General features: G+C 53.9%; 2 protein-coding genes across 3 annotated transcripts in view; both read left to right on the top strand.

The window, feature by feature from the left end:
- dnr1 (E3 ubiquitin-protein ligase defense repressor 1) overlaps positions 1-3,121 on the top strand; it is an 86,107-nt gene extending 82,986 nt beyond the window's left edge. Inside the window, exon 7 of the mRNA XM_031989704.2 lies at positions 28-3,121. Coding sequence (XP_031845564.2) covers positions 28-354 — 327 coding nt within the window. The 3' untranslated portion in view covers positions 355-3,121. The remainder of the gene's footprint in view (positions 1-27) is intronic.
- Positions 3,122-3,766: 645 nt separating this feature from the next.
- px (MAP7 domain-containg protein plexus) overlaps positions 3,767-21,841 on the top strand; it is a 61,559-nt gene continuing 43,484 nt past the window's right edge. Inside the window, exons 1-7 of one of the 2 annotated variants that reach the window (XM_076371057.1) lie at positions 3,767-4,155; positions 5,438-6,330; positions 7,106-7,362; positions 7,440-8,080; positions 8,172-8,363; positions 8,453-9,137; positions 9,239-9,335. In XM_076371057.1, the coding sequence (XP_076227172.1) occupies positions 5,547-6,330; positions 7,106-7,362; positions 7,440-8,080; positions 8,172-8,363; positions 8,453-9,137; positions 9,239-9,335 (2,656 nt within the window). In that variant the 5' untranslated portion in view covers positions 3,767-4,155; positions 5,438-5,546. Of the gene's footprint in view, positions 4,156-4,701; positions 5,324-5,437; positions 6,331-7,105; positions 7,363-7,439; positions 8,081-8,171; positions 8,364-8,452; positions 9,138-9,238; positions 9,336-21,841 lie in introns of those variants that run through there. The other variant, XM_076371058.1, reaches the window with a different exon arrangement.

A 21,841-nucleotide genomic window follows, 5' to 3' on the forward strand; every position in this document is an offset into this window, starting at 1 on the left:
AACTGCGTCGGATTGTTTAACTTGCAGGAATCCCGGGAATGCCTCGCGAGATTATTGGACGCGATGCTCTGTCGCATTTGCATGGATCGCAGTTTGGACACCGCCTTGTTCCCCTGCGGACACGCGGTCGCCTGTTTGGATTGCGCCCGCCGTTGCGAGCGTTGTCCGCTCTGCAGGGCGGACATAGACCATTGTCGGACGATCTATCTACCGATCGAGCTGACGCACGTCGACAAGCATAATCCGAAATCCGTCTCGGACACCATCGAGCCTGTTTACGGGCAGACCTCCGCGGAGGAGATCCGGAGGAGGAGCCTGAGTACCGACTCCTCGGTGAACGGCAATCCCATTTGAGAGCGCCGCGCGACGAGGCTCGACGTGTTTCAAAGGTTCTTCGGAATGTTCGCCTGTCGAATGGGAAGAAGGTATTGACGATCCCGCGCTGGCCGCTCCGCCGAGCAACGATGGACGCGCGCCGCGGCAATTACTCTTCTTTTTTGCGTTTCGACGGGCGATTCTCACTCGGCTCGCTAACTCGCGCTATTCGTTTCGAACGCGGAACGTCGGAAGCAGGAAACGTCGCGGACGTTTCTCGCCGATCGCGACGGTTCTCCGCGCGTCCTCGGATACCTCGTTACTCGGACGCTGGAAGTTGGACGAGACTCGTTGGCACTGTGATGGACGGATGAGAAGTTCGTAAGGTTTAACGATGGATTTAGGAGAGGTTGAATGATTGTACGGATCGGCAGGTGTGCGACCGCTTTGCGATCGAGCGTGAGAGAAGTGCTATTAGCAGCCGTCGTGCTGCCGTTGTTTTCGAGACAGGTGAGACCGGTATCGGCGCGAGGAAATTGGGGACGCGCCCCGCGAGTAGATTGATTACTTTTTTATCGACAATCGGACCAATAAGTTCATTTATTATTTAATTGTTGTTTATAATACACTCTCGTTACTTTTGTTCCTCTTACAATTAGATAGATTGTACGCTTTTTGTTTTCGTATTGTATCAACTTTCATTTAGATACGGGCCCGGGTCACCCGGGGTGACCGGTTTTATCGGAGCCGGTGACCCGTCATATTTTTTAATATATTACCCGTTATTCATTACGCATACGCATATACGATAGCGCTCGCAAAACGACCGCTACGACGGCTCTCCCCTCGTAACGGACGTTTCATTTCGAGCGAACGCGGATATCTCCGACGACGAGGACGACGAAGACGACGAAGACGAGGACGAAGACGACGCGTTTCATTTGCGACTCCGTGTTCGCGTTTCGGGTTGTGCAGACAGTTGCCCGATAATGAAGAGCTCGTCGCCGGCTGTTGATTAACGCGCGGCCCCGGCCTCTTGGAACGTCCTGTACGAGTAGGAAACCTTGTTACAGTAATATCTGTTTATATGTACATAAAAGCGAGATAACCCGACCGGTTAGGGTCGACAGAGTAAAAGTCATGCGTTCACCAAATGTCAAATCCGATTTAACGAACTCAGCGCGTATGCCATCTTTTAAATAAGTCATAATAAAAAGGAAAACAAACGGGCGAGGAGTGCGCGTCGGATCGAAGCGCTCGCAGTGCAAACACGCGGAACGTGACACGTACAGATACAGATATACAGATATGTATACATATATAAGTATAATTAATATATTAATCTAATTATTAATTAATTATGAATACGTAATATATTATTGTATTATTGTTGTATTATTAATTAACAAATATATTAATGTGATTATTAATATATTTATATATGTATACGTATACAGAGTAAAACACGCAAATACACGACACACGCGCGCACGCACACGAAGGATTATTTATCGGGTTACGAGTCACAGATACTTCGTTTCCAAAGGAGCACTAAAGAAGGCTGTTTGAGAATCAAAAGTAAAGAGAATGCAAGCCTCGTGGCCGATCGTTCGAGGAAGCTCGCGAAGGTTTGCGCGTTATACGTTACTTTTTTCTCTCTATTTTTTTTCTTCTCTTTTTTTTGCGTGATATATTATCTTTTCTTCTTGTTCTCGATCGTCAACAGTTTTAATCGTCGAACACCACGCTCCGGAATGAAAACTAGTTGAGACGCCTATAATTAGAACTTTATGGATCTTACACGAGTGTCGGAAGAGAGAACGAGAGAGAGAAGGAAATCGTTGTAGTCATTCATCAATGCAAAGCAGATCTAGTTTATAATTATTTATAAGACAGAGAGTAACAGAGTGAGAGTATGTGTGTGTCTGTATACGTGTTATGTGTGTGTGTGTGTGTGTGTGTGTGTAAGAGAGAGGATGAGAAAACTGAGTGAGAATAAAAGATAGAGTTTTTACACGTTACTACGTTCAACGATGTATACCGAGCATAATCTTGATAAGTCAGCGGAAGCGTAATCCCTCTTTTTTCGACGCGTTTCACGCTTTGTATCTGTCGAACTGTATCCTTTAGTTTCCTTTAGTATTTTTATATCGTGTTTACGAAAACCGCGATTACGCTGCTTCTACGAACGATTCTTTAGGTTTAAACTTACAGACGAATGCGAAAAATCTGAATCAGCGGACTCGACGTCGTCATTATTTCCCATTTGATACTTGACGAACCTCGCGGAATAAAGTTCATTTCTGTTCGATATTTTCTCTTCGTGTCACGATCGAACGTACCGGAAGCAACTGTTGTTCTTCAAGTTGCAGCGGTGCCGGTGGTGAAAGAGGATCTCCACGATCGCCGTACGTTCATTCGATGTAAAGGTCGACGAGGAGAACGCCGCCATTGTTGAAATAATAAAACGTCGGAAGGAAAGCAACGTTTTTGTGATTAATCGTATCTGTATAAAGCCGTGCGCGAACGAACGACACGTCGGATCGTTCGAGACCGTTTGTAGCCGATAGATGTGTATGGGTAGAGAGGAAAACGATATCAGAGAGAGAATGAATTTCTAAGGATTATCATTTGCAAAGAGTATTTTTAAAGTATTTCCAATGATTTTCTAGTATTACGAGCAAGGATTCCACTTGGAACGGTGGTGTATACATATGAGAACGACACACAGTCTACGAGAAATAAATTTTAGCATTAACGAAGTGCAATGTCCCGACCTGTTGATTAAATACGGTGAAATATCGAATGTTGTTCAGCATTTCTTCCCCCTTCCCCGTCTACACCTGCCACTCCTCGACTTAGGAAAAAAAAAAAAAGAAGAACGCTAATGACCAGAAATTATATCGTTACCGTTGCGTTTGCGTAAAACGTCGAGCGGTAAGGTCAATGTCATTCGTAAGCTTATCTCGTAATTATGTATACTAATTATTCCGATCGGTGTAAAATTCTCGTACCGCCGATAGAGGAAAGATTCTCGTTGCGAGTCGCACGGTGCAAAAATTCTCTCTGCGAAACGTTCGAAAACGGTGGAGATCACGTGCCGTGCAGATCCCACGAAATTCAAATATCGTCGCGCGTTGTTTTTCTAACATTGCATTGAAATTCGCTGGAAAAGTCTCGACTGTCGGTATACGAAAACGGGAAGGAAATAATCGATCGTTGATATCGATCGACTTGGTTTTTCCGAGTCTCCTTATACGAGAGGCGATCTTTACTTAAAGTTCAACGGACACCGAGGGTTACGTAAGAGAATTATAAAATTGATGTACTGGCTGAAACGGAAAAAATTTCAAAGATCGCGCGGAAATATTGTTAGCGGCAGTTCAGTTGGAAACGGTGCGGCACGCGCATGCGTCGAGGAAGGCGATTGGTCGACGGAGCGGCACTGTCATATGACGAAGCTGCGTGGCATCATGGGAAGCGGATCGCAATTTTGCAACATGGCGGTGAATTGAGCCAAAGTCGCGGTGCTGTGCCATCAGAAAATGTATTTTTCGTAGTCGCGCGACCTATTTTATTATAGTTCTCGTGGATGCGACAGTGCGGTACGGATACGGGACGCGTAACACGGTGCACGAGGAATGTAAATATGAGTGGAACGAGACGCAACGTTATTCCGAAGGTGACACCCCGCAACTCGGTGTGGTACTCGAGCACGTATGGCAGAGACTAGAATCCGAGATAAGGAAGCATCGCTTCGCCTGAGTAATACGTATCGCCGACTAAAATCACCGCCGCGGAATAGCGATGCGGTGGTCAATCTCACCGAACTGTGAAAACGTGAGTGTTCCCCCGTGCAGAACGTAAACTGTGCGTGCGAATGTGCCGTGGCCTGCGTATTTCGGTAGCTAGCCTACGGTCTACGGCTGCTGCCTTCCCCTTGTGATCTCTGATCCCTCTCCTAGAATTCTTCCGATGATTTTATCGTCGAAATACTCCCCGGCACGTTCCGAACGATTTCGATTCACGATCATCGCGATAAAGCTGCTCCGAATCGTTCAACGTTTCGACATAGAAGTTCGGCTCCGACGAACGTGCCACCATTGCATCAAATATTCTCACGGAGTCACGTTTCCTTGATTTTACCGGAGAAATCATTCCCTTTTGCTCGTCCGGACATCTGCCGTCCTTCTTCCTGTTGTTAGCGATGTTTCTTTTATCCGGGGAATATGGATTTCCGAGGATTTTACGCGAAAACGCTTACGCTCGTCGATCGTTCGTGTTTCCTCTTTGGTTCTGCTGAATTCGTATTATCTACGAAATTATTGTAAACGCCAGCAGAACGAGAAGTGCTTTACGCGGTTTTTTCTTCTATTACCGACGCCCGAAGAAGTGTTTTATGGTCGGTGTCGGTAAACGTCGATGTAGCAATGCGCCAAAAATACCACATGTTACGGTATTCTAAAAGCATCGCACGTTGCAATGCTTCAATAACGATAAGAGTTTACGACGAATAGCGCAATGCCTTGTGTTTATTGTTCGCGATCAGTGTTTTGGGAAACGGTACCGACATTTTAATCATTCTGTTCCACTATGTTGCTGGAATTCCAACGAACACCACACTTTGCGAAACTTCACCTCCAGTATATTTCATAACCAAGTACTTCTGTTTACCAGCACCGTCGACTGTCCGTAGAATAGCATTGGACGCGCAAGGCTGTATCAACGTTGATGTGATTTTATTCAGAATTCGGTATAACCAAAGAGGAAGAGCGAACCACAGTCGTGTAAAAAGGTTCTTGCCCTGTCAAGCCTCGGACGAGTGTTACACAATTAAAGGACAAATTTGTTTCTGCATATTAAACAATTGTGTTTTATGTGTTCCGCGTTGAATAAAGAATAAGGTCGCAGCTGCACACGAATAAACTCATTTGCATACAATGAGGTTCCCTATACCTCTGAAATAATATACTTTGTGTCCATTTGCGCGTTACATTCTTTATCACCGGTAATGCATGTATCTTCTTGTCAACTTCTTACGTATATATATATATATATATCTTTACTGTTAAGATCCGTCGGATCGAGCAACCGACTAATACCATTTTTCTTTCATTTTCAGATATGCGCAAAATTCCAAAACATTGTCAATCATACTAACTTGTGATCGTATATGCGTGCCAAACAAGAATATATAGAAGGTCATTGAAGAGACCCGATGTTTTCCTGACATGATGGAAAATAAATTGTACGTAAAGAATGAGCCAGGTCTTGACGGACAGTCTCTTGCGAATCCACAAGCGAATCCGCCCTCTGAAGATAACGGAGGTGCCAGGGTTTGTTTTGTTTGTGGTACAGTGGGCCACGGTGAGCAGTACTGGCTCAGAGTAAAGCCAAATCCGGCCGGAGCACCGAACGAACCTTATTTTCCGTTTCTCGAGTCCCACGAACCACCAGCTGGCTACCGTGGTGAGGGGGCCCGTAGCGGAGCCGTCAGGGCGTGCAGCCTTTGCTACGCCTTACTTTTACAGCAATGGGAAAGTTTCGAGCAAGATGCCAGACCTCATAGCCAACGAATTTATTGGCTAAAGAGATGCGACGGCGGGCCCTTCACCGGAGCCGAGATGGCTCTGCAGGGAGAGTACGCTGCCCAGGTACTTGGTTTAACCAACGAACAAGCGCCGCAGCTTAGACCGGAGAATCGACCGGTAGGAATCTCCCCGCGGCTACCGCCGAATTCACCATCGCCTAGAGTAGAGCAAACGAGGCCGCCGTCGAATTCGATTGAATTGCCAAGACCGCATTCTAACACGGCAGAAACGCACAGGCACTTAGAACAAGCAAGGCTCACAATGGAATCTCCCCATCAAAGACTGCAATCGCCTCATCAAAGGTTACAAAGTCCTCGGCAGCCTGTGGAAGACGCAAGAATATCCAGCGAAGCGGCATTGGACTTAAGACACGCACCAAGGAGTTCACCTGCGCCACAACCAGCTTTACCGCCACAACCACAGCGTACGTTTACATTCCTCGATTTGCACCACTCGTCCAAAGTTTCCTCGTTCCGAACGAATATATATATATATATATACATATATACATATATATACATATACACACATTCACACATATATATATATATGTATATCAAGCGAGAATTCAATTCGAGTCGAAACGAATTCGCGTTCTAAAGAGGAGCGTGTTTTAAACAATTATCGCGTTGCATGATACTCGACACCGAGCGAATAAATATACAGATTATTCCTGTTAAACACAGTCGTTCCATTCAGTAGAGTAAACGTTTGTAAATAAAGGTCAACAGTCCCGCAGATAAAGCGCCGCAAGTATATCTAATTTAAATTCTGATTTCAAGCTTCAGTATGCGCGCAACTTGTTCCGACCTTTCGAGATCTAACTCAGCTGATCTGATAGTCATTAGTTGGCTAGCCTCGTAGATAAGTAGGTCACGCGAAATCGGACTGAAGTGCGACAATTGCGAACTATAAAATTCTTGTAGTTCCATATTTAAAGCGTGCCGATAATGTCGTCGCGGAGAGAGAGAGAGAGAGAGAAAAAAACACAACAAACACACACACACACACACACGGTGTTTAAACGGAGCACGTGCAACGCGACGATTGTTTCGATTGTGTCGTTTCGCGCGAAATGTTTACGAGATAATTGGAAACATCGGTTGAATAGATGGTTCCCGTTATATCGATCAATGTCTTCTCCGATTGATCATTGAGACAGAGTGTATTTTGTAATCGTTTCGTTGGACATTTTATAGCCATTTACAGCGGTGGATCCTCGTCGAGCGTTGGAACCGACATCTTAGATCTTTCAATGCCAGATAAGAATTCGGTCACGGAAGTTTGTTACGTGTGCGGGGATGAATTTAAAAGAGGCTCCCTAAGTCATATTGCAGCGAAACCACTGCCAACTCCGCCACATCCTTCGGCCAGTCCTCCCCCGTTTTTCCCTTCTCTAATGCTTCATCCAAGGCCAAGCAGAAGTCGACCCATGGACAGCGCAGGTCGTGTGCAGGTGCGTGTTCGTTCCATAAATTTTCTTTCTATCGTTTCACAAGCGACTCGCTGACGAACGGTTTTTCAAACTTTCAGGCCTGTACAGCCTGTCAGCATTACCTTCTGATGCAATGGAAAGCGTATACTCGGCAGGGTGTACCGCACGGTGATCGTGATTACAAGCTCCGGAAACGGCAAGCACCTGCGATGGATACAACCACGTTTATCTGCTACACTTGCGCGCTCGAGTACCCTTCGTCCAGTATTAGACTTCTTTACTGCTGTTCTAATCCAGAGAAGGAGGCGTACTATCCTTTTATTTATTCTCTGAGACCTCCGCCAGGAGCTAGTCCTATTAGTCCTCAGGGAATGGTGCAAGTATGCTCCATTTGTTATAAAGCCATACCGCAGAAGCAGCAAGTATTCGGCGGGGAGAATCACGAGGCTCAGTCCTCCGGGCAGAACGTGGATTTCCGACAGCAAGGCCCCTCGCCGCGGCCGGCGGTCGCCAAGTCTCCGGCGAACTCGGCCGGCAGCGATATTCGTTTCAAGCCGTACGATTTGAACAAGTCGACGGTGGCCACGAGCAAACAGCGCACCGGCGTGGTGAAAGGGACCACGGCCGGTCAACGAAATTCACCGAACAACGCTCCCGCCGAGAACGGGACCGTTGCTCTCGGCCAAAACTATAGGTGCTATATTTGCGAGAGACTGTATCCTCGCACACACATGGAATGGTACGTATCGCCGGCGAGACACGCCGATTTCACGCAGATATATCGCCGCGGTGCGAGACGTCGTTAATCGTTGCGCGTGACTAACAAACAGGTTGTCCACGAGCCCGGAAGGAATGAATTCGCACGCCATGCATTTTCCTTGTTTACGGGGAATGGCGCGCACTTCGGAGAACGCCTGTATGGATAGTCACGGCAGAGTGTTGGCCTGCAGTCATTGCGTGAACCATCTCGCTCAACAGTGGGAAAGCATGGATGCCGAACGTGTTCCTTTAGAACGTCGCAGGTTAGTCGATCGTTTGCTGGAACCAGTTTCCACGTGTATCGTTTACCGTGTATCTGCACGTACCGTTATTAACGCTGGTTATTTATCAGGTATGATATTCCTAGTCCACATCCAAACGGCGATGTTAATCGGTCAATCGCCACACCGCCGAGCTCTAGCTCGGATCGAACTTTTGGTAGTAATCCAGGCACATCGAGCAGTTCCATCTATTGTTTCTTGTGCGGCTTGCATAGCGATCTAACTCTCGCGAGAGTATTGTACGGTCGTCCTCAGGGTCGTAACGCGCCGTTTTTCCCAGAATTATTACGGCATCAGTCACCGCCGAACGCCGAGCAACTCAGAGAGGACGGCTCCGCGTTGGTATGCACGTTCTGCTATCACTCCCTTTTGGCGCAGTGGCGTCGATACGAATCTCTTCCCAGCGGGCAGCAAGTGAACGCCGCGGAAAGACAGTACAATACCCACGATTACTGCTGTTACGTCTGCGGCATAACGACGTACAGAAAGCGAGTCAGAGCGTTGCTCGTGAAAGACTTCCCGTTCCTGAAGTACCACAGGCAGCCGGAAAAGAGTTTGTTATTGGAAAACGGGGACTTCGCGGTGGTATGCCTGGACTGTTACGAAACGTTGCGCACACAGAGCCTCGAATACGAACGATGGGGCCTGCCCGTCGAGAAACGCGAGTATAATTGGATAGTGCAACCACCGCCGCCGGAAGACAGTCCCGACGCAACCATCGCTAGATTGCCGTCCGGTGAAAGGTCCGAGAAGGTGGTGAGTACTTTCCGTGCGAAGGCCGATATCGTCGACGGAACCGACGACACACGATGGAATAGTCCCCGTCTAACGACAGGCGTCGACCGTTTGCGTTTTAGGTCCCGTCTACGTTAACCGTTCGACCGGCGAGAAAGAACTGTTCCCCGAAGGCACCGGACAAAAAGGTCCCGCCCAAGGCCCCGGAAAAAGAGCAAGGTGAGTGACAGTTTTTGCGTTTGTTCGCCGAGAACGATTTACCGCGAGAGACTCCCGAGGAACCTGGTAACTCGGTCGAGCTGGAGAAAAAAAAAGAAATAGAAACGACAATCGCAATCGCGTATTGAGAAACGGAGAAACTCGTTCGCTCGTTACCGTTTTTTCCCGTCCGTTCGGAGAGCCATGTAAGTACAGACATGCGAAGATCAACCGCACAAATATCGCTGATAAGTCGAATGTTCCGCGGTCAAACATTTGCCAGACACGCTAAGGTTATCGGTCCATGTTTTAGCGCTATCTCGCGCGTACGCATTCTCTCTCTCTCTCTCTCTCTCTCTCTCTCTCTCTCTCTCTCTCTCTCTCTCATCCCCCCTCTCTCTCGCCGAGTCACTCAAGTCGAACGCGTCAGTTTCCTCTCCGTGGCGGTGTAACGTTTCGCAGAAATTAGATTTCAAAATCTGGTTACGCGATACGCGTCGGTACTCGCAGCGTTAATTCGACCGGCGGTCGTATAAAGTTTCTTAGACCCGTGTCTTCTGGAAAAATGGAAGCGAAGTGGAAGGCCCCCGTGGAATTCTTCCCGCCAGACGCGTACGGTTGCCAAATAAAAATAGTACGGCGCGTGAAACGGTCGCATTCCTCGGGAATCGACGGAATTCGATCGACGGAGCACCGATGACTCGCGCTCGAGCGTTTGCGTCATCCTTTGTACACTCCGCGTCCCTTCCGTCCGCGTCTAAGGTTTCGTAACCTCTCGGCGCGCGCTCTCTCGCTCGCGGAGCCTCGTTTCCGAAAAGAATGCCCTGGAAAATCGTGAGCGCGCCGACCGAAAGTCGTGAGAAAACATCGTTCGGCCACCGCCGATATCCCCGGTATCGTAAAACGAGATCAGCCGCCGACGGAAGAAGCCCGAGAGGGTTTACCCGGCGGATCCCGGCGCGATGCCGAAAAGTTTCCCGTGCCGTTTAGGCCGTTCCGCGGCCTGTGTGTATCTCCCCGAGAAACGAAATCCCGCCAGGCCGAGGAACTTCGCAGCTTCGCCTCCGTTAGACCGTAACACTTTTTCCCTTCTTTCGCCCCTTTTTATCGCCCCGGCTCGCCAGCCAGCCGTATACGCGCGCTCCCTCGCCGAAAGGTGAGTTCCTTCGAGTTTACGTGTCGGCGATCGTGTAACACCGGCGCGCAGGCTGCTATTTAGAAGTCGTAAACTTACGCTCGACGAGTCTGCCCTCGCGTTTTTCTTTTCAATTCGAGTGCCCGCCGGTAAAGAGGGCGTAGAAGCGTTGCGAAACTAGAATACCGTATCCCGGCGAATAAATACCCCTGCCCGTTTCTGCGCGGCTCCATCGTTAACATCGTTTCGCCGAGAATTTAGCGTCGTTACGGTTTCACGGTTACGATTACCCCTGCTCGCCGACCAAGCTGTAGGGCCAGGAGCTCGAAATAAGGGAGGATCGTCGCGATCGATCTTGGATCTCGCGTTCCAGGCGACGCGATCGCTTCAACCCTGTCGCCGGGCGTCGTTCCGGAAAGCTGAAACTCCCGTTCGGAAGACCGGGTCGCGAACAAACGATTTAATTAACGAAACAGCGGGAGATCGGCACGCAGCTTCCCTTCTATTATTCAAGCAATCGATATACACCCGCCGAAGGTTTCGCGTATTCCAAAGAACCTCCGCCCGCGGGGGGGTTAAAACGCTCGCGTATCGGAGTCTATTTCCCCCGGATTACCGTTGGCGGAAGGTGGATCGGGTTTCCCAAAGCGACTGCGAGAGACGCGTCCGCCGTAGCTCGTTCCCGAGTAACGCCGTCGAATCGATCCCTCGAATCCCTTTCCACGGAATCGGAGCGTCCCGAGCGATAGAATCATCCTAAAAATCGGTTGGACAGCTCGACCGATTCCGCGTTCGCGAGACGCGGCACAGATTCCGTGGCGAGCGGCTCGCTTGTTAGAGAGGAAAGGACGTTTCCACGGTACACGATCACCGGCGAGATCACAGGAGGTCGATTAAGGTCGCTCGATCCGGCTTAGACGAAGTAGGTGGCTGCTCGAGGTGTTGGTGGGATCTCTTGCGGCGAGGGGGGGGGGGCGTTTGGCGGACGGGGTTGGTGTATAGCGGCGCTCGTTCGCCGGCCGAAAGGGGGCAAGTGGAGGAGAGAGCGAAACCGGGAAGGAGGGTACAATGGAGAAATATAGGGGAAGGGGGGTCGGAGGAGAAAGAGCAAACGCCCGCAGCGTGACACCGCATTGCGCCCACTTGCCAACCCGCCCAACACCTAAATTCGAATTAGGGAGCCGGCCCTGTCGTTCCTCGTCAACACGGCTCGCCTGTCCTCCCGCTAAACCCACGGACAGGACGTTATCGTCTCCTTACACCGCGCCGAGATGAACAGAGACCGCCGCCGTCGTGCACGGAGGGAAGCGGCGCGTGTATTTACACGTCTGCGCGCGTATACACGTAGACCGGCGACTTCCATCCGACGCGACCCTCCCGCGCGCTCTTTCCCTTCCTCGCCGGGGGAACGATCAGAGGGCGAGATCAAGAGAAAGACAGATATAACGGAGAAAGGGGGCGGCGGGAAGTTCGTTTTCCTCTTGCTTCGGGGATCGATATCAGCGTTATCGACTGCTTTCCTCGCTCCTCGTCGCGCGGGGAACCACATCGGGGCTGCTCACGTATTCCCGGCAGGCGTGCAGCCAAAAGGCTCGATTTCCGCGTGCATTCTGAAATCGGTGCCAGGTTCGGATTCCGGCGAACCTCGCCCTGCTCGGTCGTTAGGACGGCTGTTTCTTTCTTGGTTTTCAGAGAACGACTTCGTGCAAGTTGCCGGGAGGGTTGTCGGAACGCGTAGAGGACAGGGGGCTACGCTCGGCGTCGCGTCGCGTCGCGTCGCGTCGTCGATAAACGAGGCACGGCGAAGCAGGGAAACGGGGAACATCGTTTGCCCGTCTATCGATAATTCGCCGACAGAGCGGCGCGCTTTAATCCGAACTCGACGGGAACGGAGGAGCTTTAATCAGATACCTGGGGCGATATTTACATTTTGATGGCTCGCGGGTTAATGCCACGCCACGCCGCTGCCGCGCCGGCGAAGCGCGTCACTCTGCACGCACCCTCTCGCCGCGGTCCCTCTGTGTTGGCTCGCGTTAATAATTAACCGCCGCGCCGACTCGACTGGCGTGCCGAGTAGCTTTCGCGAGCACTCGCGGCCAACTCCACGGCTCGTTTCGTTTCGAGTAACATTCCAGTTACGCTCTCTCTTCTGCTTGCCGATGCGGCTAACGTAACGCGAGCGCGCTGTCTTCCCCGACGCGTTCCCGTCGTTGCTTTCGAACGCCGCTAACGGGCACCGTCGCTTTCCTCGTTTAACCGTTCGCGGACGAATGTCGACATCTTGGGGACATGAAACGATTCGGTTACTCGAGTAGCGGTAGATCGGTAGTTTCTTATAATTAAGCGATTTCTGTATAATTCAGCTTCATCTATTAGAAGTTTGATATATTCCGATCTTCCTAAGGGGTTGAAATATCAACCTTCCACGCGCTTGTCCACCGACGCGAATTTACTCCGCACTCTTCGATCGGTGAAGCTCGAAGGTAGAGATTGAACGTTCCGAGCGGTCGATGATCGAATCGATCGGTCCGCGGAGACTGTCGGACGGGGGATCCGTGCGAGGGATGAATCGTGTTTAAGCACGGGCGCGGAATCGGTCTCGCCCGACCGTGATAAAAATAATACAGCTTATTAGTCCCCGGGGTGCTAGCTGTGCCTTCGGAGGGCAGGCGGGGTACGCGAACGAGGGATAGGATGAAACGAGGGTGAGCACGGACCGGCGGACGCGTTTGCCTCGGAGGTTCGGCAGCGGGGAACACACGAACACACGGACGAACGAACGAACGAACGAACGAACAGAAAGGCGAAAAGAGAAATGAGGAGAGGAGGGTTGGTCACGGCATGAGTCTAGCTGGAGGAGGATGGTCGAGAACCGTGGAAACGAAAGAAGGGCGAGAGGGGGAAGTTCCCTGTCGCTGGCACGCATTGATTTTGCTCGACAGACAGCCGCCTGTTGGGTTCTCCGACTCGGGGACCTAACTGTTCGCCGGTCGCTCGCTCGCTCGCTCGTTCGCTCGCTGGCGTGTTCTCCTTCCCTCGCGTTTCCTCCCTCGACTCGGCTTCGAGTTCCCCGTGGCGTCCGCGCGACGCGTATCGCGTGCCATCTTCTTCCTCGCCGCGTCCCGACACGGCTGTTACCGCGAACGTTAGCGCGCGGCGTCGCGTCTCTTTCGCGGAAAGCAGGCTCGTTATCTCGCCGCGGCGATACTTGTTGCTGTCGCGCCGGTTGATCTCTCGCGGAACGGGGAATATTGATTCGCGAAACAATCTCTCTCTCCGCGCGTTTTAATCCGGGGATCCGCGGACCGGTTGAAAAGAGCACGCCTCGCGGTCGTATCGAGTCAACGATAACGTTTAATAGCCGTATCAGTTTATTGGACCGGCGCGGCGTTTCGATAGCCGCGGATGGCTCTGTCGGCGTTCCTCTTTCGGCCGCGTTCCCCGTCGCCCGCCGGACGAGGCCGGAGATTAATTACGCGTCGAACGCGAAATGTCGTCCGACGTATCGCGAGGACGATAGCGGCCCCGCCGTGTAATGAAACGCGAAGTTAATTATTCGACGGCGAGCGTCGGACCGTTTAAAATTTCAGCCTTGGACACGCTCGCCGCGTATCGGCGGGTCGCGTTTAATGCGCGCCGATACCTTCGCGAGTCGCACGCGACGGGCGTCTTACGTAAACGGTTGTCCGCGCGAATGCAGATCGGTAGGAACTCGTTTCGAAAATCGTCGAGTCGCGCCGCTGGAAATCTCACCGGAACGATCGCGCGTTATCGAAAGAGGCCGACGGCGGAACAGCGAGCGAGGCGTCTCGCTGTAAAACGTCGAATATCGGAGCACGGGGAAGCATTTGCGAGCCGGCGACTCCGCAGTCGCGATACGTACGACCTCCTTCCGCTCCCGCTTCCGTTTATCGGGCTTTGTTCACACCTCCCGCGTTTGCCGTGTTCCGTAGCGCGGCTAACGCGCGAGTCGCACGTTACCGCGGCGGGGTCGAGGGTTACAGGGGCCGTCGGGGCGGCAGGGGGCTAGAGAGCTAACGGTCGCGGTGCGCTCTCGGACTCGACGAAGTGGCTAGATTTCAGCGGGGCTCGGTGGTGGGAAGCGTGGAACGACAGGGAGAGGGTGGATCGGCGACTGGCCGATGGATGGAAGGGCGGGAAACGGGGGGCGGGTTGCTGGTTTCACAGCGCGTGCCGCTTCAGCGCCAGATGGCTTTCAAAGAGCGAGCGAACGAACGAACGACCGCCGGTGTGGGGGGGGGGGGACGGGAACTAGGATCGTGTTCCGTATACGTGCCCCCTTCTCGCCTATTACCCCGAGGCGACCGTGCGAGCGAGCGAGCGAGCGAGCGAACGAACGAGCACGGTTACGCAAGAGGGTGGGAAGAAAGGAACCGGAACTCAGCCGACATTCCCGAATGCGGCAACCGCCGTTTTTCGTTGCTCGTTTTTCGCTCGCCCTTCCCCGAGATTTCATTAAACCCTCGGTACGTTTTGCGGGCTTCTCGGCAGACGACGGCGGCTGCGACGCGTTATTAAATTCCCACCCCCCGCGTAATTTCCGCGAGTTTTCGAAACGCGCCGTGGTGGAGGCGGTCGTCGCGGTTAAGGGTCGCCGGGCAACCCCGTCGTCGTTCGGATCGGCCGATCCGCCGGTGTCGGCGACAGAGCGCGGTACGCGCGCCGCGACGACCGGCCGGCTGGAGGGGAAAGGGACACGAAGAGGAACGAACCGCGTCGAACGCGCGACTCGGCTGCTCAGTCGAGTTCCAGCCACCGTTGGCATCGTGTCGGGGTGGTCGATGCGTTCCCGTACGGCACGCGACGCGCGCGCGACAGAGAAAGAGAGAGAGAGAGATAGAGAACGAGCCGCTCGTTAACGATGGATTTTCCCTCGTACGGCGCGTAGCCGGTCCGTCGCGGTCGCTTGGTCGCTGGAAAACGCGAGGAGCCAGCGCACGCGCAACGCTCCCCGTCACGGACAAAGGACACCGATACCGACGCGCTTTAAAAGCGTCTACGCCGCTCTCGATCCTTCTCTTGGTCTCCCGGCCCCCTCCGGCGTCCGCTGTCGTCGATCACCCTCTCTCTCTCTCCGAGGCTGAGAGCCGGCTCTCCCCTCGCTCTCCGTCTCCGTCGATCGGTCGGTTGGTCGGTCGGTCGCTCGGTCGGTCGGTGGGTCGGTCGGTCGGTCGGCCTCCGTCGGCCACCGTCGGCCGAGAGGCGCGCGCGTGAAAATATATCCTGGCCGTCCGGCGGTAGCGCCGAAGCATTCAGTCAATTAGCCGTAATGGCACGACCTGCCGCGTCGGTCTCGGCCAATTAAGTGGTGATTAGTGCGCGGAGCGGAACTCTGCCATCGCTTCGTATCCCTCTCGCGCGTGCGTGCGTGCGTGCGTCCGTCCGTGTGTCTCTCTCTGTGTGTGCGACTGTGTGCGAGTGTGCCCCGTCCCGATGTGTGCTCGCGTGTGTGCGGTTCGACGATAGATCGCGAGCGGCGCGCTTCTGGCCGCCAGTCGCCGGAGAATCGCGCCGCTAAACGGCAACCGACTTTTCGCTCTCCGCTGCAACCGACTCCGACTCCGACTCCGACTTTCGTGGGACGGCTAGACGCGCACCACCGATCAGGAACGCGAGCACCGGTAGCAGCGCGATCCGCTCGAGGCTGTAAATCACGCGTCGACGTCGGACGGTAGCGGCGGGAGTATGCGCGATGAATGATGGCACCGCGCGAGTAGATTTGCCGCGCGCTCCGAGCCGTCTCTGGAAAGTGCAGCCGCGCCGTCGGTGCGCCCTCCGCGGAACAATGACCGTCTCCATCCGTCGATCTCGCCGTCGCTGATCTTCCCGACCGCCGCGTAGCCGCGTGTCCTGGACGCGAGAGAAACCGCGAACCGACTTATTTTTAACCGGCGACGTGATTTTAACCGCGTTTCCCCGGGGAGAACCTCTGAACCGACGCGGAGAGGAGTTTGACGTGTGCCGCGTGTGTCCGGCTCCCGTTTACGCCGAGCGTGTGGGATTTTCTGTGGCGACCGGCCGCTCTCGTTCCGCCGAGGATCGACGCGGATGGATCGAAGAGCCCGCCGGATGTAGAAAAATGCTGTTCGCGAGTTCGGACGAGGTCACCAAGAAAAAACGGCCTCGCGCCGAAAGCTCCGCCTGCTAGGTTCGCAGCATCGCGTGCATTCGCCTCTCGAGTCGTCGTCTACGTGCCGAGAGCGGAGCTCTCCGGCCACTCACGGCATCCGAAATGGACTTCCGGGCGCCGCATCCACTCGTGCATCCCTCGCACGCCGGACACCCCTACTACTACCCAGGTACAATTATTTCAGCAACGATCCTTGTAATTTCTGCTCTTTTCCTTTCTCTCTCTGTCTCTCTCTTTCTCTGTCTCTCTCTCTCTCTCTCTCTCTCTCTCTGTTTCTTTCTATCGCTCTGTCTCTACGTGTCTATCTTCCACGGTCTCGTTCACCCCTTTCGACTAACCGCCGTCGAAACGATCCCGTCCGGAGAAGGCCCGATCGCGCGGCGATCTTTATGTAACGCTCGACGAAGCGTTCGGCGCGCTCCGTTTCGTCACCTTCCTCGCGCTCGCCAAGAAATTGGCTTTCACCGAAGTTTCTGCCGCCCGGCAGATTGCGGGCTCGCAAAAGAGCAGAATAAAAAAGTAGTTTCGCCGCGGTGGGAAGGAGGCGGCAGCGGCGGCGGCGGGATCTCCTTCTCCCGCTCGCCGCGGAGTGCTGGCAATTTTCTTAACTACCTCGGCGTACTTCGCCTCCGGTTGATCGCCGCGCGTATAATTTAAGTTATCGCCACCGCCAGTGTTCCCGAGAGTCGCGGCGGAGAGCCGAGCATCGCGTCGGCGAGCGCGTATGCGGCCGTACGTGCTTCGCGCTTAAAATATCCCACGAACCAGTCGTTTCTTTTTCCAGCAGCGATCTTTCCTCGGCGTAAAAGGGAATCGTCCGTCCCGACTAACCGGCGATATCGATCGCAAATTGGTCGCTCTCGTCGATTCTCGGACCGCGGCGATCGTCTCGGTCGGTTCGATTCGTCCTGGGACGAGCGTCGCGTTTCCCTTTTTGCTCGTTTCCTTCCTTCCTTCCTTCCTTCCTTCCTTCCTTCCTTCCTTCCCTCGTTTCCGCTCGCGTTCGCTCCTGTCCGTTCACCTCCGCCCGGTTTTCCCCGTCCGTTGTTTTCGCGGTGTCAAGGACGATAACACCGACCGAACATCCGTAACGCCGAGGACGACGAGTCCGTTTTAATTCCTGCGCGCCGCTCGAACGTCGGATATCGGGTATCGCGTTGGCGACCGCACACGAAGCCCCTGCCGCTTCCACGATATTATTCCCCGCGCGACGGATCCCGCCTCGCCACCCTCCGCCGCCGCAGCCGCCGCTTCCATCTCTCGTTGTCACCGTTTTTTCCACAGAGAAATTAATTATCCGTCGCCGACCAGCGATCCGAACCACAGATTCGCTCGCCGATCGCTTTTTTCCCCCCGTCGACCAGCCGCCGCATGGAAATCGCCATTTTCTCGCGCGTACGCGCCACGAGCGGAAACTCCGAACGGTACTCCGCCGCGTTCTTTCGACGCGAACGCTTCCCTTTGCCATCCGGTTCGGGACTACGGTGTTCGCCTGTTGCGTCGACGAAACCGCCGCTCCGTCTAATTAGCCCCGGCCGCGGCTAAACGAAAATTATCCCTTGAAACGGCCGCGATCGGTTGCGGACGGTTCCGATTCGTCATCGTTGTTAACACGTACCTGCGCTTTGTAATAACCTTTCCAGTCGAATATACCTGAATCGAGCTAAACAAGGTAGATCGATCCTCCTTAAGAAACATGAAACGCAATGCAAAAATTTAAAATTAAATGAAACTTTTCACCGAATCTTAACCGATTCACGTTTGGACACGTTTACTCTTAACGCGTCGGAATCCTAGGAGGCTACCAACGAGAACAAACCGAATTAGCGCAGTCCATTCCGTCGAAAGCTGATTATTCGAAAGCATTTCTACGCGGTGACGTTCGGCAAGATCAACGCGCATAATAAAGCAATTCCCCCGGCCGATTCGATATTACATTTCGCCCGTTTCCTGTACGCTTCCCCGTGAAATCGCGGGGCATTCAACATGTTAATAACGCGCCGCGTTCCCATCGATCTCGAGAGTCGTTCGGAAGCTTTTAAAACTTTAATAACGCCGGCCCCGCGAGCAGCCGCATCGGCGATCGGCCGAGAGACGGCCGCGCGAAAGCCTCGCGGTCCGACGTTGCTCCTCCAACGGTTTGTCGCGGCTGCAAATCGTTCTCCCGATATTCAGAGAGACGAAACTACGCCTCCCCATCGGCGTGTTCCCCTTTCTCTCCCTCCGCCCCCCGTGACGCGCGTAAACAAAAGAGATTCCCCGCTCGAAATCCGAGCGATCCGCGCGCGAAGATGGCGCGGACGGATACGCTCGGATCGATGCTCGGCGCACGACCGTCGCGGCGAAAGGAATTTTTTCGCCGAACAAAGACTCGCGTACCGTGGAACGTCGCGGCCCGTTGGCTTCGCCGAGCCGACGTCGCTTCACCGTTACGCCTCTCGTCGCGAATAATCGTTACGGGCCGCACGTAGTTAGAGATAACTCTTATCGCGGTCGGATAAGCGCCTGGCGACCTTAGGCGTCGATAACGCGGCGACGAGGCCTCCCTTCAGCGTCGCGTTCGTTCGCGGCTCCGTTTTCGCGTCGGGTTCTCCTCCTGGAATCAATCTGCCGATTATCCGGGAAGAATCGATCCGCAACGCGATACCGCCGATACACCGATCCGTCGTCGCGTTTCGATCGTCCCCGGCGGGAGCCCCGAGCGAAGCCCCACCTCGGGGCCTCGGGGTTAAATCCAGTTCCATTAGGGGATCCCCGATCCGGGTGGTCGACTAACAGCGTCTAACTTGGCTAATTCCCCCGAGCTCGTCGCGGCGGCCGCGCGCATCTGCCCGTGCGACGCGCGCTCGCCGAACGTGTCGCAACCGGGCCGAGGACCGCGCGCGAGTTCGGCGGAACGGCGGGGCTAACGGTCGAGGAAAGGGAGCACGAGCGTTATCGGCGGATCGGGTTTGTCCTCTGTTTCGCCGATTCCTCGGCCCGTTTTTATCCGGCCCACCCGTGCGGCACCGTGAGTGTCTCGCAAGGCCTCCTCGGTACTCGGACCGTAACGAAGTGGAACGGGCGTAAAAACGAGTGGAAGACAATTAAGGAGGGTCCGCGGAACTCGGCGCAGGGGAGAGTCGCTCGACCGGTGGAAGAAGAAACCGGAGGAGAGGAAAAAACGCGGAAGGTCGACCACCTATCGGCCCGATAAAGTCCATTACCTTTTCTCCCGCCTTTCCGTGGCATTCTCTACACGCGCGCGGCGTCTCCCGTTCCAGCGTCGGCCGTGTCGGCGGGGATCGCGCGTCGGATCCACTCCCTCGCGCGTTTACTCGCGATCTTTTATTCGCGTTTACTTTCATAGGTTCAGCCGACGTCGAGGGTCTCATAGAAAATTGCTCGGCTACTTCTCGTTCTTCTCCGGCCTCCGTCTCTCCCTTGGTCCCGCTAAGCGTCGCGCCGCGTCGCGTCCCTTTTCTTCGTCCCCCGGTGTCTCCGGCTCGCCCCACAGTCCACTGAATAATTGCAAGCCAGTGGCGTTACTTTCTCTTCTTCCTGTTCCGCCACGCTCGACAAAGAGTTGTTAAAATAACCCTTTGTGTTCCTATCCAACCCCTTTCCTGTCTATCTCCTCCTCGAGCCTGCCGCTGCGGAACGACCCGCGGCGGGGTGCGTCTCTCGGCGACGATCAGAAGTCGATTCTCGTAATGCGGATTAAAATCTTGCGATTTGATAGGGACACGATTGCATCGTGATGCGGTGAAATCTGTTCTTCGGAGTTTGCTGTTCTCTTGTTGTTGAGATATGACGTCGACGGGGAATCGCGAGGATGATTCGTATTTTTCTCGATCGATGCGCTTTGGAAGGCACGCGTTTCCATAACTAGGACCGTAATTAAGAATTAGGAATCAGAACGACTATGATCTCGAGCTGTGCTCCATTGGGAAGGAAACGTGGATGTACAATTTACTCGAAAAATAGTATCGAACTGATACCAAGGAAACAGAATAGTTACAAGTTTAGCACGTCTAATTACTCAACTCTCAGTACTCTAACCCCCTTTAAATCAGTACAGTACAAAGCCTATCACAACGAGCTGATCTCAAAGTTCGATGAAAACACAAACCAGTATCAAATCTAGAGTCCCGATCGTCGACCGTTCCGATCCACTGCCTCGGAGCGACGCGCTGTCAGACCATTTTCTTTTCCCGAGCAATCTTCGGGCTCCTCTGGACCCTACCGATCCACCCTTTGTACCTTGTTCGTCGTATCTACGTCGCCCGTTCGGTTCTCGTCGCCTATCCTCCTCTTAATCCCAATCTCACCGATTTCTTCTCGTTCCTCGCGGAAATTCGAGTTAATTCGACCCATTGGTCTCTCGCGCAGCGGGAATCCTCGAGTTTCGATGGTTTCGGGAGCAGGTCGCGCGCTTGACAGGCACCGACGACTAGTCGCGGACGTTAACGCGGGCCCGAGCGAGCCGACGCGCGCATGTAAAATGCATGCCGGCGTCCCGACACGAGTATTTCCTGTTATATAACTCACGTACGCCTTCCCCGAGTAACGGCGGCTCGTAGGTGGATGGCGTATGGCGGACGGTGGATGGTGTATGGCGGATGACGGGTGGCGAGGTCGGGGGCGAGAGCGAGACCGACGACGAGAGGGCCCCGCCGCGCGGCGGACGGTGGGAAGGGTTGTGTTTTATGGACGAAACGCGCACCTTATGGCGTCCACTTTCTCACCCGTTGTAAAACTCCTCTCGCCGCCGATTATTAACGTCTCTAACGCGGTTTTTACGCGGCGCTCACGGCGGGACTTTACGACGCGATCGGGATACCGAGCTCGCGAGATCGCGCGGCCGAGTTTCTCCGGGAAATTTCCGGCGTTCGAGCGTTAACGGGCTCTCGCGCGCGCGGCCGGCGTAAACGTAAACGTTTCGCCGAACGAAAGCCGCGCGCGGGCTCGTTACGCGCGCCGTTCGACGCCGGTGGTCGCGGCACCGCGCGCGGGAGCCTGTAATTTCGAGCTCGGCAATATCAGTCGCGCGGATCGCCGGCTAATCGATAAAGGAGCGGACTCGTAAATTGCCAAGGTTACGGAACCCGCGACCGGGGGAAGTTGAATTGCTAGAAATCGTCGGCGCATTGTTTCCCGTTCGCTCGGCTCGCGGGGAACGGCTTCCGGCGGGCGCGGAGAGGGCATGCAGCTCGTCGATCGCTGCGACGAACGGTACTCCGGCGAACCGAGCTAGCCGCG

The sequence above is a fragment of the Nomia melanderi genome, chromosome 9 (assembly GCF_051020985.1).
Source record: "Nomia melanderi isolate GNS246 chromosome 9, iyNomMela1, whole genome shotgun sequence".
Lineage (NCBI taxonomy): Eukaryota > Metazoa > Arthropoda > Insecta > Hymenoptera > Halictidae > Nomia > Nomia melanderi.